We start from the raw sequence: 16,558 nt of genomic DNA on the forward strand, positions 1-16,558 counted from the left end.
TCTTCGCTGCGAGATCACATTCATCCGGTACTATACCAGCTGCACTGGCTCCCGGTGGAGTACAGGATCAGGTTTAAGGTGCTGGTTTTAACCTTTAAAGCCCTATACGGCCTAGGACCCTCGTACCTACGGGACCGCCTCTCCTGGTATGCCCCACAGAGAAACCTACGGTCTGCAAATAATAGCATCCTCAAGGTCCCAGGCCTCAGAGAGGTTAGGCTGGCCTCAACTAGAGCCAGGGCCTTCTCGGCTGCGGCTCCAATCTGGTGGAACGCTCTGTCACAAGAGACTAGGGCCCTGCGGGACCTGACATCCTTCCGCAGGGCCTGCAAGACAGAGTTGTTCCACCAGGCCTTTGGTCAGGGCGCAGCCTGACTCCCTCCTCTGGCAACCTGCACAGAATCTTGCTTAATCGGTTGCCATTAATTTGATTTTAATTAATTTTTATAATGAAACATTTTTAGAATGTGTGATTATTTGATTGTTTGATTATTTGATTATTGTTAGCCGCCCTGAGCCCGGCTTCGGCTGGGGAGGGCGGGATATAAATAAAATTTATTATTATTATTATTATTATTATTATTATTATTATTACTATTATTACTATTATTACTATTATTATTATTATTATTATAACTTGAGACCTGGCCATTTACAAATGGAACGCTGATGCAAAACACAGGATCACTTTTGACCCAGTTTTTTCAGATGTAACTTAAAAAACACAACTATGAAGGATTACCTCAGACTACACTCCCACCAAGAGGACACAACTATACACAAGTCCTCTTGTACAATGCAATTAGCTTGCAGGGTGAATGGAACAGGAGGCAATCAGCTTCACTGGCATCTCATCAGTATGTGATGAAAAAGATATACCCAAAGCACAACATTGTAACATAGAACAAGCCACACACACAAAAATACGAAGAGCATTTGCAGCTAATTGTGCCAGGCCAGCAACTAATCAGTGGCAGTTATAAGCTTTTGCAGCAAACACAATTTGTACATGAAAACACTCATGTACATTACACCACTCTATTCAAGACAGAGAATAGATTCAGAGTTATACCTCTCTACTCAAGATAGGATTCAGAAGGAGAAAAATGGGATTTCTAGAGGGCCAGGACATCAGTGGACATTATAGGTATATATTCCTCTCCATGCAGGATAAGTTATGCAAAGGAAGCTGATCTGTTTGCCTATTATGTTTATCCACCAGGTGCTCAAGGTGACACTGAGTAAAACAACCATAAAACCAAGCTTGCAGTTAAAAGCCCTAACAATCAATTCAAAATGATATTAAAAAAAGAAGCAGCAATTAAAAATAATCACTAATGGACAACCCTATCAAAATCTAAGTGGGAAACAAGAAGGTTCTCACTCACTAGTGGGAAATCTGCACAATTTATAGATTGAACAACTCAGCATTCTTGGCACAGATTTTTTTAAAAATATATATATATAAACAAATGGAATATAAAGATCAGGATGTACATAGCTCTGGCCTTGGTTTAGGGTGGTGGGAAGGACTTGGTTCAATGTTCCCAGAGTTTAATTATGCAGGTGGTGGTGAGGAACTTGTCCAGAAGCCATGTTGCAAATGGCAGAGGAGTTGCTGTGGCCTCTATAGATGCTGTTATGCAATCCCTGCATGTAGTTTTTTTCCCCCCCAAACACACTTAGATGTTCAGTATTCACAGGCTTCAGTGGCAGGCTGTACCCCTGTTGTACCTACGTTTGCTGCACATCTGCAATGTGCAAAGACATTGCTCCATTGGGTAACTTGCAAAGATGTCTGACAGACTGCACTGGGGGGAAGGCTGGGGGGACACACCTATGAACATCCTACTTTGCAAGCATCCTTTGAGCCCACAGAGCACTTACCTGTCTGCAAATGTCTGAAAGGAACTGTTGTTTTTGGAATTTCTTGGAATTAGTGGCCATTTTAAGGGGCTAACAGAAGATGGTTCCAAGTACTCAAATATTTATGTTGCTTGGATCTGCCATCTTAAGTCAAATTCAGTCCCCAATAACATTTTCAGTAAACACATCACCTTGCACATTCTTGTAAATAAACCTTGAAAGGCAAAAAAAGGGCATCAGAGTTGTTTCACTTTCCAATTTATTTAATTTGTCTAGCCTTTTTATATTACAACATAGATTTCCAAACAAAGAGTACAATTCCTTGTGCAGAGAGTGGGTGCAGAAAGCACAACAAATATTATTTGGAATATTACAGTACAACTGAGTATAAGGCAGCAGAAAATTATACATGTTTTGGTTATTGATTAATACATTCATTTCAAAAGAGTCATCTACACAAATGTCTATTTTCCATGAGTGCTGAAGATAAAGTTAAGGCATTTATTAACTTGTTATATATAAGTATACACTGTCAGAAAGATTAGCCCTAGGTAACACTAAGTAGTTCTATTTTACTCTTATCAGGAAGCGTAGACTGGCCTTTGATTAGAATTGAGCTTGGATAGAATGAAGTTCCAGTGAAAATAATTCCACCTCTGCTACACCTGAACCTATACTGTCTGCGGCTAGCTTTCTTTCGACTCTTTTCCTCAACCCTTCCACTTTCTGATACCTGGCAAGGAACCAGGCAAACAGGGTAAGATGATTCGGCAGACTGCCAAGCCATCCATCCACCCTGCCACTATCTTCTACACACATTAACAAGCACCAGGTTTTGTAGAAGCGAAGTCACATTACAAGCACCAGGTTTTGTAGAAGCGAAGTCACATAACTTCATCTCCTTTCCACTATCAGCTATGAAGGGAGCTAATGAGAGCATGATGAGATATTGCACAGATGGAGGGAAAACCAAAGTGTGAACTGTAGCTTGTTCATCAGTTTTGACTGCTCCAGTAGCATTTAAAGGAAGACATGCTTCTGCTTGTGGCTGGCGATACCAACATGGGAAGTTTCCACCTTGCCAACCTGAAATATATAATGTCATCCTTCCAGTGTTACCAGAACAGTGCAAGAGAAGGCATGCCACTTCTAGGGACTTATGAATAAGTCTTTTTCTTCCCTAGCTTTTATTACAACTTGTTAAGTGGGATTCTCATATTTACCCTTTGGTTGCTTCCAAGTCCTAGAAGCCCTGGCAAGCAGAAGAGATTATGAACAGGCTGCTCAAGTGATCCATTGGCAGAGCTATCTCCATTACAATGAATTTGTGTGGCAAATCATTTTGCCATTGTAGAGTGCCTGAATGGCATCGGTGCCCAGACCGACCTTCTTAATATGACGTAAGCTTACCAAGCATCTCACCAGAAACGTTCTTTTTGCTGGCTTCTGAAATCAACTTAATTGGTCCTTCGACAGAACGCATCTTACATTATCAACACTGGAAGTATTTCTTTTATTGTTATTATTTTTTAAACACCTTTATTCTGTAGGCATATTAGCTTAGCAAGCTTCATAATTATTGCCAACACTATTTTCTTCTAGAAGCAGGTTTTGGCTTCCCAAAAGCATGCATTTTGTAATAAAGGTACACATGTGAAATTTACAAAGCTGCAATTTGTGCCACTTACTTGGGAGTAAGACCTACAGAATTCAGTGCGACATCCAACTAAACATGCAAAACACCTGATGAAAATCATATTACTATGTTAAACGTAGCAGTCCTTATCCATCGGACCTGTAAAATGACCTAAAAGTAGGTGGAGGGAGATTGGGTGAAACAGACTTAATGAAAGGCTGGAATACTTTTGCATAGTAGCAATTGGCAACGAGGATCAAGAGGTTGTCCTATGCTCTTTTTAGCAAACCTATTTTTAGCCTCATTCAGGGTGAAAAAAGAAAAGTATTACAGATCATCCTAACGGAAGTGTTCATATTGCATTCACCTTCTGAATTTTGTAGGCTAAGGCAGCAGGACATCATTTCAACTAGCTCAATCATGGCTCCATGCAAACCCATGTTGTGCTAGGACCCCGATCTAGGAGACTGGGTGCACAGTGGATCCCACTATTGCAGTGGACATTCAAGTGGCATGACACGAACAATTAAAAAAGCTCTGGATTAGGCCTGCCTAAATGGTGTCCACCAAGCCAAATGCAGCCCACCAACTATGCACAGCAACCCATGAAGGGACTTAGTAAACCTTTCCGTTTTGCTTCGTGGTCAGGAGTAGGGAGATCTGGCCATGCCGTGGCGTGGCTGCTCGCTGTTGTTGCCACTTACTCACTGCACCCATGTCTCCCCACAGACGCATCTTGCCCAGTGGTGGAAGGCAGCAGTTTTGATTACCGAAGCCAAACCTGCCTTTGGCTCTGCTCCGTGTCAGGCGACTGCCACATATCAGATTCTCCAAAATACCATGCCTGGCTTCACTGTTAGGCATTGCCTCCTGAGGAGTGCAGGTTGCACTTACATTTTTCTTTATTATACATAGTTTTCTGCTGATGAGCCTAACTGCACATGGCTGCATGGTGAATTAGTAAAATTTGTTGGTTTAATGTGCAGAAAAAAATACTGTACGGCTTCTTGTTTGTTCTCAGAGATAAATGTGTCACAGTGGGATTAAAATTCTACCTGTCAACTCCTGTAACAACCTACTTTGACACGTCATAGGTTTGCAGGCTGTCCGGTCAGGATTTTAAAGGACTATGTAAAACAACACTTGTAGCTACAACATAATGCTTCCATGCTCCACAACAAATACCCCGTTCAGGGCCTTGAATGTTTATTCAATTAATTATGAATTTCGCTTTGGAATATAAGCTAATGCAAAAAAAGAAAGAAAGAAAGAAAGAAAGAAAGAAAGAAAGAAAGAAAGAAAGAAAGAAAGAAAATAAGAAAACTCTTTTTAAAATCTCAAGTGAACATTTTCGGAGAACAAAATACCCTTCTAAGACACATAAATTATTTAGGAAGCAGATGTCTGCATTGTAACGGACAATTCATATCAATGACTGGCTGCCACATAGATTGCCTATTCCTTTGAAACTTTGACTCTAGGCAGCCCAAACCCATTCCTGTTGCTGGTTTGCTGTGGTGTAAAAAGGAAAAGAAAAGAGTCCTCTGATTCACCCTGGGAGCATCAGCGCAAGGAGAAGATGCCATACTTAGGACATTTCAAGCATTTGGCCATTTTATATAATGTGTACCTTACACTGAATGTTGCTGGGTGTAAACTAGCCCAGCCCTCCCCAGTCTGGTAATATCTGAAAAAATTTGGACTATACCTTTCATTTGTCTCAGCCTGGATTACCTTGTTGGCTGATGGGACTTGTCCTCCAAAACATTAGGCGGGCAACAGCTTGGGGAAGGCTGAACTAGCCTTTAAAACTAAGTCAATATATAGCATGAATGATTATCTGGATAAATTCAGCCCAGATTAGGCACTTTGTCATTGATATGACTTGCTTAGCAATCCACCACTGAATGAAAAGGGATTTGCAAATGCTTAACTTTGTGGAGCGCCATCTTGAGACCTACAGATTGTGGCAGTGATGCTTTCAGAATCCTAGGCCCTGTACAAATACACCACTTTTTTCTGTTCGCCCAGAGGCTTGGAGCAGCAAGGCACAGCATAATACAAATACATGATATCAAGTTTTAGGAGCAGGGGTTAAGGTACTGTACAAGGATTTTAAAAACAACAACAGCTGACCAGATTTATTCTTTTTTCAGTGTTGGACAATTTCTGAGAAAAAAATAAAATAAAACCAATTCTTTTTCACATTCAGCAGCTGCATCAAAGCTCAACAGCAAATAAAATGGTTTCTATCTACATTTATCTTGATGAGGAAAACCGTAAACTGCAAAATTCCTTTTTTAAAAAATAAAATAAAATCCTATTAATTAATTAATTGCCTCTAGGGGAAAGGAACAATATATTCACTAATGAACAATAAATTCACCAATTTGTGCTGATTCATCACTTCCACACATTACTGAAAACAACTGAGGAGCAGTTTCAACAGTATTCCTTTAAGGAGTCCACTGTTGTGCTCATATGCAAAACCGCAACTGATACGTAGAGCAAAATATTATTCCCATGTAAAATCATTGCTCTTTATGTAGAAATATGTGTGAAATTGCAGCTTTCAGAAGTCAGAAGGACTGCCGATTTTCTTATTCTGTCATGTTTAGAACTGTTCCATGTTTTCCATTAAAATATTTTTTTAAAAAAAATAATACTTCATTTTAGGTTATTAACTCTGTGACAAAACTGCTAAACATTCTCATTGCATGTAACTAAACTTTAGGTGACACAGACAAATGGGAGAAAAGGTGGAAGAGGTTTTGCACAACAATACTTGAATGATTCCGGTGGGTTGGTTGTTTTTTTCCTTTCTCTTCATAAGCTGCCAAGTCTCTTAGCTGGTGGCGGTATGTGCATGCATACGTTTTGCTACATCATAAACATAGGTGATGTCCGGTCGCTTCTCTGGATCTGGGTTGATGCACATATTAACTAATTGTCGCAGCTGGGGGGGGGGAAGAATATTATGGACATGAGGAACAAAAAAAGAAAAGAAAAAAGCACTGTGTGACAAAGTTATTAGGGCCGTCCTTCTCTCCCTCCTCCAAACTTCAATTAGGAGTACTGGAAAACTACAATAGTGTGGCAGTAATGCATACACAGGGGTGTATGGGGCATTAGGGGAAGGGTAGTGCCTCCTTCTGGGGTAGTTTGTCCACCTTTGATCCCCACCCTGCACTCAGTCCTAACATGTGGCTCCTATAAGCTGTCAGCATGTGACAAGTAGCCACACCCTGGGAAACAGCTTTGATTGGCCAGGTAAACCAGGTGAGGGTAGCTGTTGCGTCTCAAACCCTCAGAGTTAGGGACTTTTCCCTACATGTGAAGAGAAGCTCTGGTGGTGAGCGGATGAGACCAATAGTGAGTCCAATGGTCAAGGCAGTGGTTTCTACGCATGCTACAGAGGGAAGTGAGAGGTAGAGGTGGGGCTCATTAACCTGAGAAGGTGGCCCATCTAAGAAAAGGATCCTAAACCTCTGCCACCCTGCGGGACATCTTTGGGAGAAGAACAGGCTAAGGAGTAAAGTCTAACAAATCTGGAATGGAGTCCCTAAGACGACTGCATGGTGCCTTGTACACTTCTTTCCAGCAACTTCTACAGCCAAGCTGGTGCCAAATGTATTGCTTTTTCTTTTGGACCACATCGGCAAGGCTGAGAGGGGTGTCTTGTTGTCTGGGCAGCCCAGAACCTCCAAGCACACTGCCCAAGCTTCAGTGCTGCTAACACAATGGTTTGACTTCACTCCTGTACTCCATTGTCTCTCGAGACAGACAGATGCCAACAACAAAATTCATACAACAGGGGTGGCTACCCTGTGATCCTCCAGAAATTGATGGACAACAACTCCCAGCAGTCCCAGCCCACATGGGCAATGACTAGAAACCATGGAAGCTGTAGTCTAATCACACTGAAAGGCCACAAGTTAGCCTCTCTGACAAACCAGTATATATTACTATAATCATTGGTATTCATTGAGTCATAGGTGTTAGAACCACTTATTTACTCTAACTTGTTGCCTTAGAATAAACAAGTTAGAAGAGACCCTTCAAAGGCCATGAAGCTTTGTGGCCCAAAGTGTTATGAGCTGAATTTTCCCTTCAGTTCCTCTGGCATGATTCATATGTAACCTGGTCATGTCATGTGAAGGACTCAGTGAGGAATTCATTTATGAGCAACATATACTGAACAACCAATACAGTCCCGCACAGATAAATCTGATTCCACTACCTGCATGGGGATGAACTGTGTCCATGGTTTTTAATATACTATACATGGTTACTGGCTCACTCCCAGGTAAGTTGGTACAGGGTTGCCGACTAAGACGTACTAAACACAAAGTACTGCTGCAAGGTCAATGTGTGTGGGATGCTTCAAATTCACTTTTACATTAATCTCACCATGGAAGTCACTGAAAAGGAAGCTGCAATCCTATGCCCACTTCAAGTAAGTCTCACTGAACTCAATGAATGAATAGGATTGCATTCTTAGTCGTCTTTTTTTCCATTCACCTTGTGCCTAGCATGTGGAAAACTTTTATTTCAGATATATTGAAATGGGACTCCAGACTTCTATGAAATCAGTTCCACCCCCCACTGCCCCACTTTCCATTTTCAACGTAGAGTTGCAAAATAAAGGAATAGTCCTATGGGGATGCATGTTCTTTGTTATTAAGAGTGCGCGTTCAGTTTAAGTGAGGCTTAACTTCAAAGTTCACAAATCCAGAAGGAGATGACCCAAGATGCAATAGGAAAGCTACATGATCTGCCACAGGAAGATGCAAGGGGTTGGTGATATATTGCAGCCGACAAGAGCAGTGTATTAGTAAGCTTAGCCAAGAGGCAGTCAATGGCTGAACGCTTTGCAGACTGCTTACAAGGCAGGCAGGCAAGAGATTTCTGAGAAACGAAGGTTTCAGCTCCGCAAAGAGAACCCTTTTGGGCAGATCCTGAAGGAACTTTGTAGTATTTCACGCATGCCACAGGTATTTTATCTATTGATGGGCTTCTGCTTGTAGGCTGCTATGCAGAAGAGGAAATATATATGTGTAAAATTAATGTTGTAGGACAAATTGAAAAGTGTCAGGAGTTCCTTTAAAAAAAAAGGTAAAGTGTAAAATTATTTATTCATAATTATTAATTATTAATGCATATCAGGAATGTTTCCTATAATCTAGATATCCTAAGTCTGCAAGGGGAAGCTGTATGTATATATGTATATGAATGTATTTATTTCCTGCTGATCAAGATGGCTGGTTTATGCTGAAGCAGCAGCACGGAAATGGAAAAAAATAAGCCACTGCTTACTCCTACTTTGAATATCTTAAACACGGACTTGGGGAGGGGATGAAGCTCCAAACCTGCCATCTAAACTGCAGAAGAAACTGAGACTTTGGGTAGATGCCATTAACTCTACAGGATAGAAAGTGATCAAGGCAGACTCTCCTTAAATCTTTCTAAGTATGAACTCTGAAGTATTTGTCAAAGCTGAAAAAATGGCTCCCATCCTATTGCCCAAATGCACGTTACTTCCACGAAGCATCTTTCCTAAAAGCACAAAACACAGAATGTTCTTTTCTGAGGTGTGTGGAAAAACGACGACGACTTCTTGCTGAATACAGGATTGCAATGCCTTTGCCTATTGTCAGGCATATCCATTTCCATAAAGTCGGGAAGGTTCCCTATTTAATATGGAGCTAGTAGCATCCATTGCATTGAGCTGACCTGGGGGATGCTAATGTGAATTAGGCTGAGCCGAGATGTCAGGACAGCAATATATTCTAGTCTGGTATGGGATGACCAGCATGCTCTACGAAAGGCAGACTGGGACAGTACCTAAGACTGGGAAGGCTCCTGTTGCATCTCTGAGCAGCAGTCTCCTTTGGCTCGGCTTATTCTCCTTAACCTCCTCTGTGAACTTAGCACAATGACAGTATTTTGCCTGGAGCTTAGCCTGGTAGTGGGGAGCAGCGGGACACATTTCTTTTTACTTTAACAGGTTTGTCAGACTCCAAGGGTGGGGGGGACTCAGTGTCCCTCAAGTCATAAAAAGGGACCAAAAAAAAAAAAGAAAGGCTGACACAGGCAAGGCAGTGTTTGGAAACGCCTGCGATGGCGAAGAACTTGGATTTAAAGCAGAAAGAAACATTGCTTATTCCTAAGCAGAAGGTATTCACCTAACGTATTACTCCTTAAAAAGATGCTGCTGAGGGTCTGGTTTCAGCCTTCCCCTGTCAGGCAGCAGAGGAACCAACCCCCACGGCAGGTTGCCAGAAACGGATAAGAAAAGTCCTTGCCATCTGCTTTTTATTCAATATTTACAGAGAGAGGCTTGGGAATGCAACCTTTTGGAATAATGGTGTTGTCCCAAGTAAATCTCCATGGCCCTTCTCTCCCACAAGGGGGTCAACAGCACCACCCCCTTGACAGTTGCCGCTTAGGGTCATCTGTCTTTGAGCTCTTCGCTCTCCTACTTTTAAGGCTCACCAGGTTCTGGGAGATGGTGGGTCTGGAATGCTTTCTGGTGGTAACAAGCCAGCCAGCTGCTCCAGCTCTGCCTCCTCCTCCTCTCCCATTATTTCCCAACATTTCGCCTCATCTTCCTCTGAGCTGTGACCTCCCTCAAACCCCTGTTGTAATGTCTTCTTCTCTGGAAGGGTCAGGCTGGGGAGGCGGTCTCCACCGTTCCTCCTCTGTCCAGTCCCTGACACCCCCACACAAAACCTTTAAGCATACTAATATATGAAACTTCCTCATGTCAGGTTAGACTATTGGCCATCTAGCCCCAAACTTTCTATTCCAAGTGACAGTGGCCCTCTAAGGTCTAAGACTGAAGACATTGCCATTCAGGACAGAATGGAACCTACAGGGCATTCTGCATGTAACATATATGTTTTATCACTAAGATGTACTACACACACACACACACACACAGAGAGAGAGAGAGAGAGAGAGAGAGAGAGAGAGAGAGAGAGAGACTATCATGTCCACTCAGGATGGGGAGGGGAACAACTTCTATAGGGATTTGTGAGTTATGATATTGTGATTCTAAGTAAAATTAGAGACTTTGCCTGGAAAAGAACCAACCTGACATTCAGAATAGTAATTCAAAAGTTCTTAAGAAAACCATGCCCATCCAGTTGTTGGGGTGTGTGGGGGGTGTGTGGGGGGGTGTTAGAATTCCAGCTCCGTGATTGCATTCATGGGATTGTTGTCTTTCACATGACGGTGTGTGTATCTTCATTAGAAGCCCACTGAACTTTGAACCAATACAAAAACAGAATATTGCTGGGCATAAGAAGAAAGTCTGTCTACTCATATTCTCACCAGCACAAGCATAAGAACTGCAGCTAATGTTACAAGGCTCTGATCATCTGGTTTTTGATAGGATAAACATCTTGATCTGAAGCTAACAGGTGTTTAGCTACATACTTCATAAGGGAAAAAAATGTTTTGAATTGAAGACTGAGCCAATAGTCACATACTTATAAGGATCAACACCAAAAATTCAAATTCAATGCCAGAAGTAATTGAGAAAGCAACTGGGAAACTACCAGTAGTGCAACAGCCCAATGCAAATCTGTGGAACGGCCATACTTCTGCTACACAGTAATGTGCACAGTTCTGGTTGCCACATCTCTAAAAGTGACACTGTAGAGCTGGAAAAGGTCTAGACATGCTTAACTAATAACATCAGTGGGCTGAAGCATCTTCCCTTCAAGGAAATGGTCTGGGCCTTTTTAGGTTAGGGAAAAAAGGAAAGTAATGTGGAAGGCATGACAGAAGTGTCTAAAATTATGCATGGTTTAGGAAACATAAAGGTAAAGGTAAAGGGACCCCTGACCATTAGGTCCACTCGTGACCGACTCTGGGGTTGCGGCGCCCATCTCACTTTACTGGCCGAGGGAGCCGGCGTACAGCTTCCAGGTCATGTGGCCAGCATGACTAAGCCGCTTCTGGCGAACCAGAGCAGCACATGGAAAAGCCGTTTACCTTCCCGCCTACTGGCAGTTTGACGTGCTTTCGAACTGCTAGGTTGGCAGAAGCAGGGGCCGAGCAACGGGAGCTCACCCTGTCGCAGGTATTCGAACCGCCAACCTTCTGATCGACAAGTCCTAGGCTCTGTGGTTTAACCCACAGCGCCACCCGCGTCCCTTTTAGGAAACATACATAGAGGTAAAAGTTTTTTCTCTCTCTTACAATATTAAAACTCTGCGCCATCCAATGAAATCGAATAGCGGGAAGTTCAGAAGGGATGAAAGGAAGTGCTTCCTTAAAGAGCAAATGATTTATGGAACGCATTACCACAAAATGTGCTGATAGCCAGTATGGTACCGGTTCTTGGTCTGCAATATCTGGAAAGGGATGTTGCTTGTGGACTTCCATCTTAATGTTGCTTCCACCTTAATGTTGTTATTTGGTTGGGGGGGGGGAGTGATGTTGGGGATATCTCTCTCTCTTGGGAGCTCCATTATGCCCTCAAGACCTTTTACGGATGATTTCTGCTGGTTTTATGCTGATGTGTTTTATTGTGTTTGAGGAGCTGATATATTACATTAACTGTATTTATTGTAGCTTTAAAGGTTTTCTGCAAGTCTCTCTTTGAAAGGATTTGTATCCACCATAAATAAGCTGGTTGGCCACTATGGAAAAGAAGAATCTGGACTAGATAAACCTTTAGTCTGATTTAACAGGGTTTTGTGTGCTCAAGCAAGATCACCTCACGTCCCCTGCAGTTTCTCCAATATGCAGCTAAACCTCACCTGAGCAGAATTGGATGCCTAATCACACAAATGCCTGCTCTGCATGTTCCTTCTCCTTTATGGATGGGGAGGGGGAGGCTGAACATACCGAGTACTTTTGTTAAGCACACAGGTGTCTCTTGGCTTTTGATAACTAGCAATGCTTGTTCCACACAGTGGTGAGGGAAAATGTAGGTCTGTTTCATTTTGGGACCCCGCTCTAGGGACACACATGTATAATGTTTTCCATCTCCTAAAGAGCGTCATTAGCAATTGATTGGTTGGCAGGTAAATTACTAGATTTGCCATCTGTCATTTGATTGTGCAACACTTAGCTGAACATGTGAAGGTCTCCAATGAAATGTATAAACAAATGAAACAAAAGACCACTGTGAGGCAGTTAATCTGCGATTGCTCATTCACATGTACAGGTCATCACTTGTCATCAATGCATGTATGAGAGAACCAGCTTTTATCTTCTGTGCATTAACAACCCAGTGCTCTGTTTTGAAAAACTCCAACAATGTCCTAAGGCAATGTCTCCCAATTAGGGGTCTGGCGACCCCTGGGCATCTGCGGAACGCACTCAGGGGATCTGCAGTCCCATCCTTTCCCTCCCTCCAAGCTAATTTTTTGTCATTTTTGCATGGTAATATCAAAGGTTTTATGGCCTGTTTTAGCACTGTGTGGTTTTTCAATATATTGGCCAAAATTGGTTTTGAAATCCGATCAGAAGGTTGGCGGTTCGAATCCCCGCGACGGGGTGAGCTCCCGTTGTTCGGTCCCTGCTCCTGCCAACCTAGCAGTTCTAAAGCACATCAAAGTGCAAGCAGATAAATAGGTACTGCTCCGGCGGGAAGGTAAACGGCGTTTCCGTGCATTGCTCTGGTTCACCAGAAGCAACTTGGTCATGCTGGCCACATGACCTGGAAGCTGTCTGTGGACAAAACACCAGCTCCCTCGGCCAGTACAGCGAGATGAGTGCCACAACCCCAGAGTCGTCCGCGACTGGACCCAACGGTTAGGGGTCCCTTTACCTTTAGCAATAAATATATTGCTCCTCACGCGAGGGAGAGCAATTTCAAGGCACCGCCGATATTGCATGATGATCTAAGTTGCCTTCCCTCATGCTGAGGGAAAACAGGGCAGCTGATCGCCCTCACTTCAAGACACCGGGCACTACCTTCCCCTGGCACTGAGGCAGAGCAGATTTTCTCAGTCAGCAGGAAAGCCGCAACAGCCACAGTGGACTTGCATCTTCGCTGACTGCCCGGCTGACGGCGGCTTGATGCACCCCCTCCCACTCAAACCATGGGATGGAGATGACTCCCTTTCCTCTCTTCCCCCCCCACACCTGATCTCCATGACTGCGCCTTCCCTCATCCCCAGTCTCCAATTTCAGACACTGTGATATATCAGAATATCATGATGTGTTTCGGCTGCCAATATATCACAATGTTGAAAACCAGATATCGCTCAACCCAAGTCTGGTTTTTAGTATACCTAAAATCTTTTGCTTACTAGGGGCTACCCCACATTTTGTTCCAAAAACTGCTTTGCAGAGGTATTATTATTTTATTATTAATTAATTAAATTTATATACCGTCTCAGGGCAGTTCACAGAATAAACTACTGTAACTAACATAGTTATCAATTTTTTTCAAAAGTAGGGGGTTCATGGCTTGGCGTTTGAAAAATAGGGGTTCTCAGTAATTAGCTAATTGGGAACCACTGTCCGAAGGAACTTAAAAGCACCTGCCAAGTTCCACATTGCGAAAGCCACGTGGTCAATGTAAAGGATAAAATAAGAACAGCATAACATAAAAAAGAACTGTAAACTTTGGGTAAAACAATCTCACTGCCATCAAATTCTTCCACATCATCATTGATAGAGAAAATAAAAAGGAAAGGGTCCCAAAGGCAAGCCTGGCAGACTCTTCTGCAAGTGGAATTCTCATTAGTATCTAGGGTAGGGTTTTTTCATTGTATCTATATATTTATTTGTTGCAGTCAAAGCTAGCTTTGGAATTTGTTTTACTAGGATTGTAGAAAAGGGATGTTTCAAATTAGTGCTCAGAACACATTGATTTGTAAGAAAAGACTGGGTCCACCCCCAGTAATTCCCCCCCAATAAATTCAATGAAAGCAAAGAACGAACAAAATCAAAAAGCAATTTGCAGATTTTGAAACCTTTGTGGCAATTAGATAAGCTTCAATATACTGAAATGAGACCTCTCCATCCTTTTGATTCAGCAGCTGTGGTGTTACGGAAGGCCTAGGAACATTCCAACCACTCAAAAATAAAATAAAATAAAATAAAAAGTAGATGTCAGCATGATGGGTTTAAGGAACCAGCCGAACTTTTGGCAGGAAGGAGTTCAGAGAAGGAAGGAGGTAGCATTGCCACAACTGAGTATGCAAACGCTGTGCACTGTCATGGCATGTGAAGAAGGGTGCTAGCAGACCAAAAGGGTTTGTATTAACACAAGCACACACATCAGATCCAGAACCCTGAAAAAACGAAATCAACTGATGGTTTCACTGCCAAAAAGAAAGAAAAAGGTATATCTGTTTTAGAAACTGATCTTAAGAGTATTATTTTGTGGTTAAAGGGTTTATTTCTTTTTTAAATGTTCTGTGAAAGCAGACAGAAGCTGATGCAAAGTAATTTTATTCCTTCATAAAATTTATTCGCATAAAAAATTCAAGCGGATTTCGTTGTTCAGTGATCCCTGAACTCAGCAGCTCAACCAAGTGCACTTTTCAACCTGGATAACGGGTTTGAAGTCTAAATTTTTGAGAAGTCTTTAGGATGCTGCTGCTGCAGTCTGGCAGACACACTTTAGCCTATTTCCTCTGCAGTTCTATCCAAGACTTTCACAATTAAAACTATAGTATTAGAGGCAGAGAAAAAAATCTTAAAATATATTTCATTAAAAAATATTTTATACCACATATGATTTTTAAGGGACAACGGGTTCAAAGCAACTCCTTCTGCTCCGAAGGCCACTTCTTTTCTTAAGAAATTATTTATTAATGGAACAGCACAATTTGCTTTCTTTAGTGCTGTCGGATGGATAAATGATTTTTTTTAAAGGGTGTTAATGTAAATATCCCTGTTTGTGCATGGGGAAAATATACAACATGGTTGTTGTTGTTGTTTTGTGGTGTGTGTGTGTGATTCCACCCACCCCTTCCTAACTTGGAACTATGCAAACTAAGTTAATAAAAAGAAAGGTGGAATCTTATTTCTCTTTCCCAGTACCAAGACCTTCTATCAGAGCCGGACTTTGATATTTGCCCCTTGGCTGAGAATCCATATATCCAACTTCACACTTAGCTGCAGTGAAGTAGCCCTCCAGGCAGGCCGACTTCAACGAACCACTAGTGGCATCATCATTAAAATCCTGCTGAAGGTCACCATGGCAACCGCCTGCTGAGGCTTCACTGCTGCACTCGGCATCTCCTAATCAGCTACCATGTGAAATGCAAATTCAGACAGTCTGAAAATTAGTCAAGAAGAATAGAGGATGAGGATGCAGATACGTGAAATATTCATGCGCTTCGTGGAAAAAGGAAGACAGCATGAATGACACAACAAAGAACGGCCCCTGACATTCTTGCTATCATTTTGCATTATTGTTCACACCCTACTGTATTTCTAGGCCTCCGGTTCTGAAGTTGCCTATACGAAGTGCCATATTTATATTCCACAAAAACGTAATAATTAAAAATGGCCACTGGAAAAAAAGAGTTAATTGGGAAGACTACATTAAGGAAAGGTTTCGCAAATTAATGGGTGGTAAATCTCCACCTCAAAAAGTGATTCTAATCATCTTTCTAAAAACACAACAACAAAAACCGCTCTATAATAAAAATACAAATTGTCACCCTATATATGACAAAGAATGTTTAAAAGACCAAAAATTCTTGGACTGCAATCTTTTATTAATAATCAAAATCTTGAAAGCAAGAGGATTCAAGGTTTTGAATTACAAGTTACTCCCCATTCTGTAAGCAGCGCAAAGCTTTAATACTTACAAAACATATTTCAGAGAGGACATTTATGTGCATTTCAACATAATCTTTAATTCATGTACATTGAACTAGAATAAGTTACTGTAGCCTCTTTGTTGGCTTGCAGCTGCTATTATCTTACCTAGTTCAAACTTTGAGAATATTTCATTACAAGATAAAAGAATTACGCACACACAAGCATACACACACTTTTTCATATACTGAAGAAACGTATGTTCTTCCTGTGTCTTCTTGCATTAGTTAGCAAGAATGTGTTTTACATATGCTT

General features: G+C 41.8%; 1 protein-coding gene and 1 long non-coding RNA gene across 5 annotated transcripts in view; one reads left to right on the forward strand and one right to left on the reverse strand.

Moving 5' to 3' along the window:
• Nucleotides 1-1,947: 1,947 nt before the first annotated feature.
• Nucleotides 1,948-6,465, forward strand: LOC309343975. Its single transcript, XR_014157457.1, has 2 exons — nt 1,948-2,698; nt 2,734-6,465. It is a non-coding gene; the product is annotated as an uncharacterized lncRNA (long non-coding RNA).
• NEK7 (NIMA related kinase 7) overlaps nt 5,616-16,558 on the reverse strand; it is an 80,282-nt gene continuing 69,339 nt past the window's right edge. For 3 of the 4 annotated variants that reach the window (XM_081866143.1, XM_081866142.1, XM_081866141.1), the window contains one exon: nt 5,616-6,458. In XM_081866143.1, the coding sequence (XP_081722269.1) occupies nt 6,348-6,458 (111 nt within the window). In that variant the 3' untranslated portion in view covers nt 5,616-6,347. Of the gene's footprint in view, nt 6,459-11,659; nt 15,756-16,558 lie in introns of those variants that run through there. The other variant, XM_081866144.1, reaches the window with a different exon arrangement.

The sequence above is a fragment of the Podarcis erhardii genome (genome assembly GCF_964252035.2).
Source record: "Podarcis erhardii genome assembly, chromosome: 6".
Taxonomy (NCBI): domain Eukaryota; kingdom Metazoa; phylum Chordata; class Lepidosauria; order Squamata; family Lacertidae; genus Podarcis; species Podarcis erhardii.